Source organism: Bos taurus, chromosome 15 (assembly GCF_002263795.3).
Source record: "Bos taurus isolate L1 Dominette 01449 registration number 42190680 breed Hereford chromosome 15, ARS-UCD2.0, whole genome shotgun sequence".
Taxonomy (NCBI): Eukaryota; Metazoa; Chordata; class Mammalia; order Artiodactyla; family Bovidae; genus Bos; species Bos taurus.
Window position 1 is genome coordinate 46,953,319 of NC_037342.1, and position 1,670 is coordinate 46,954,988.

General features: G+C 48.0%; 1 protein-coding gene across 1 annotated transcript; it reads left to right on the forward strand.

Annotated features, from left to right (window-relative positions):
* Nucleotides 1-274: 274 nt before the first annotated feature.
* Nucleotides 275-1,228, forward strand: OR52L2 (olfactory receptor family 52 subfamily L member 2). The gene has a single exon (NM_001389901.1). The coding sequence runs from the start codon at nucleotides 275-277 to the stop codon at nucleotides 1,226-1,228; it is 954 nt and encodes a 317-aa protein (NP_001376830.1).
* Nucleotides 1,229-1,670: the final 442 nt, after the last annotated feature.

Below are 1,670 nucleotides of genomic sequence, written 5' to 3' on the forward strand. Positions count from 1 at the left end.
TTCAACATATCTCTAAAAGCAGCCTACGCTTACGCTTATCCCTAAATGAAACTAGTCTCTCTTAATTAAGATATGTGGATATCTTGCTTTGCTAAATTATCTGAAGAAAAAGAGATTTTCCTCCTAGTATCTGATTTTATTCCCTTGTGTTACAGTTTAAACTTCTTTCTTCATCTCATGAAGATGGTAGCCAGATCTGGACAATGTGATAATCCATAAAGAATGAAGAAATCATGACTTTGGTTTTTTTGCCTCTTCTCTTTCCAAGCCATTGATGACAACCCTGAGTAATTCCAGCTGGAGGCTGATCGAGCCATCCTTTTTCCTGATCGGCATCCCGGGTTTAGAGGAAAGCCAGCACTGGATAGCACTGCCACTGTGTGTCCTTTACCTCCTTGCCCTACTGGGCAATGTCACCGTCCTCTTCACCATCTGGACTGACCCATCCTTGCACCAGCCTATGTACCTCTTTCTGGCCATGCTGTCTGGCACTGACCTGGTTCTGGCTTCCTCCACGGCACCCAAAACCCTTGCAGTGCTCCTGGTTCACGCCCATGAGATTGGGTACACCGTCTGTCTGATCCAGATGTTCTTCATCCACGCGTTCTCTTCCATGGAGTCAGGGGTACTTGTGGCCATGGCTCTGGATCGCTATGTAGCCATCTGTCACCCTCTGCACCATTCTACCATCCTGCATCCCAGGGTCATAGGGCGCATTGGGATGGCAGTGTTGGTGCGGGGGATACTCCTCCTCCTCCCCTTCCCCATCTTGTTGAGGAGACTTGTCTTCTGCCAGGCCACCGTCATAGGCCATGCCTACTGTGAACACATGGCTGTGGTAAAACTCTCCTGCTCAGACAGCACAGTGAACCGAGCCTATGGGCTGGCAGTGGCACTGCTTGTGGTTGGTCTAGATGTCCTGGCCATTGGTGTTTCCTATGCCCTCATCCTGCAGGCGGTGCTGAAGGTACCAGGGGGTGAGGCCCGACATAAGGCCTTTAGCACATGTGGATCTCATATTTGTGTCATCCTGGTCTTCTACGTGCCTGGAATGTTCTCTTTCCTCACTCACCGCTTTGGCCGGCAGGTGCCCCATCATGTCCATGTTCTTCTGGCCACACTCTACCTCCTGGTGCCACCTGCACTCAATCCTCTGGTCTATGGGGTGAAGACTCAGCAGATCCGCCAGCGAGTACTCAGGGTGTTTGACATAAAAGGACAGATCTGAACACATCCCAATCATTTTCTTCAGAGGTTCTTGCCAGCCATGCTGCCAGGAGCCCATGGTTGGTCTTCTCCACATGGATCAAGTCCATTGTTATCATGAGAAATCTTTCTGGTTATAATAGTCTCATGGCAAAGAACATCATGAACACTTGGCTCCATGGCTGATTGAGATGTGCCTAGAGAGCCTGATTGTGAATATTTCCTCCATCCTTTATTTCCTAATCCAAACATTTCTCTATTCCTGGTGATGGAGGGGTTTGGGGTTAGGAGACACACATGATGGCTCTGGATATGTCATTTTTTCTATCTAATGATTGACTGTGCAACATATCCTAGAGTGTATATGGAAAGTTCCAGTGTTTGTCCTGTTTTAGTTCTGAGTGTCATTAAAACTTATAAGTGCTATGAGCTTCAGGTCACTAGGCTCCTGTGTAGTAAGAACC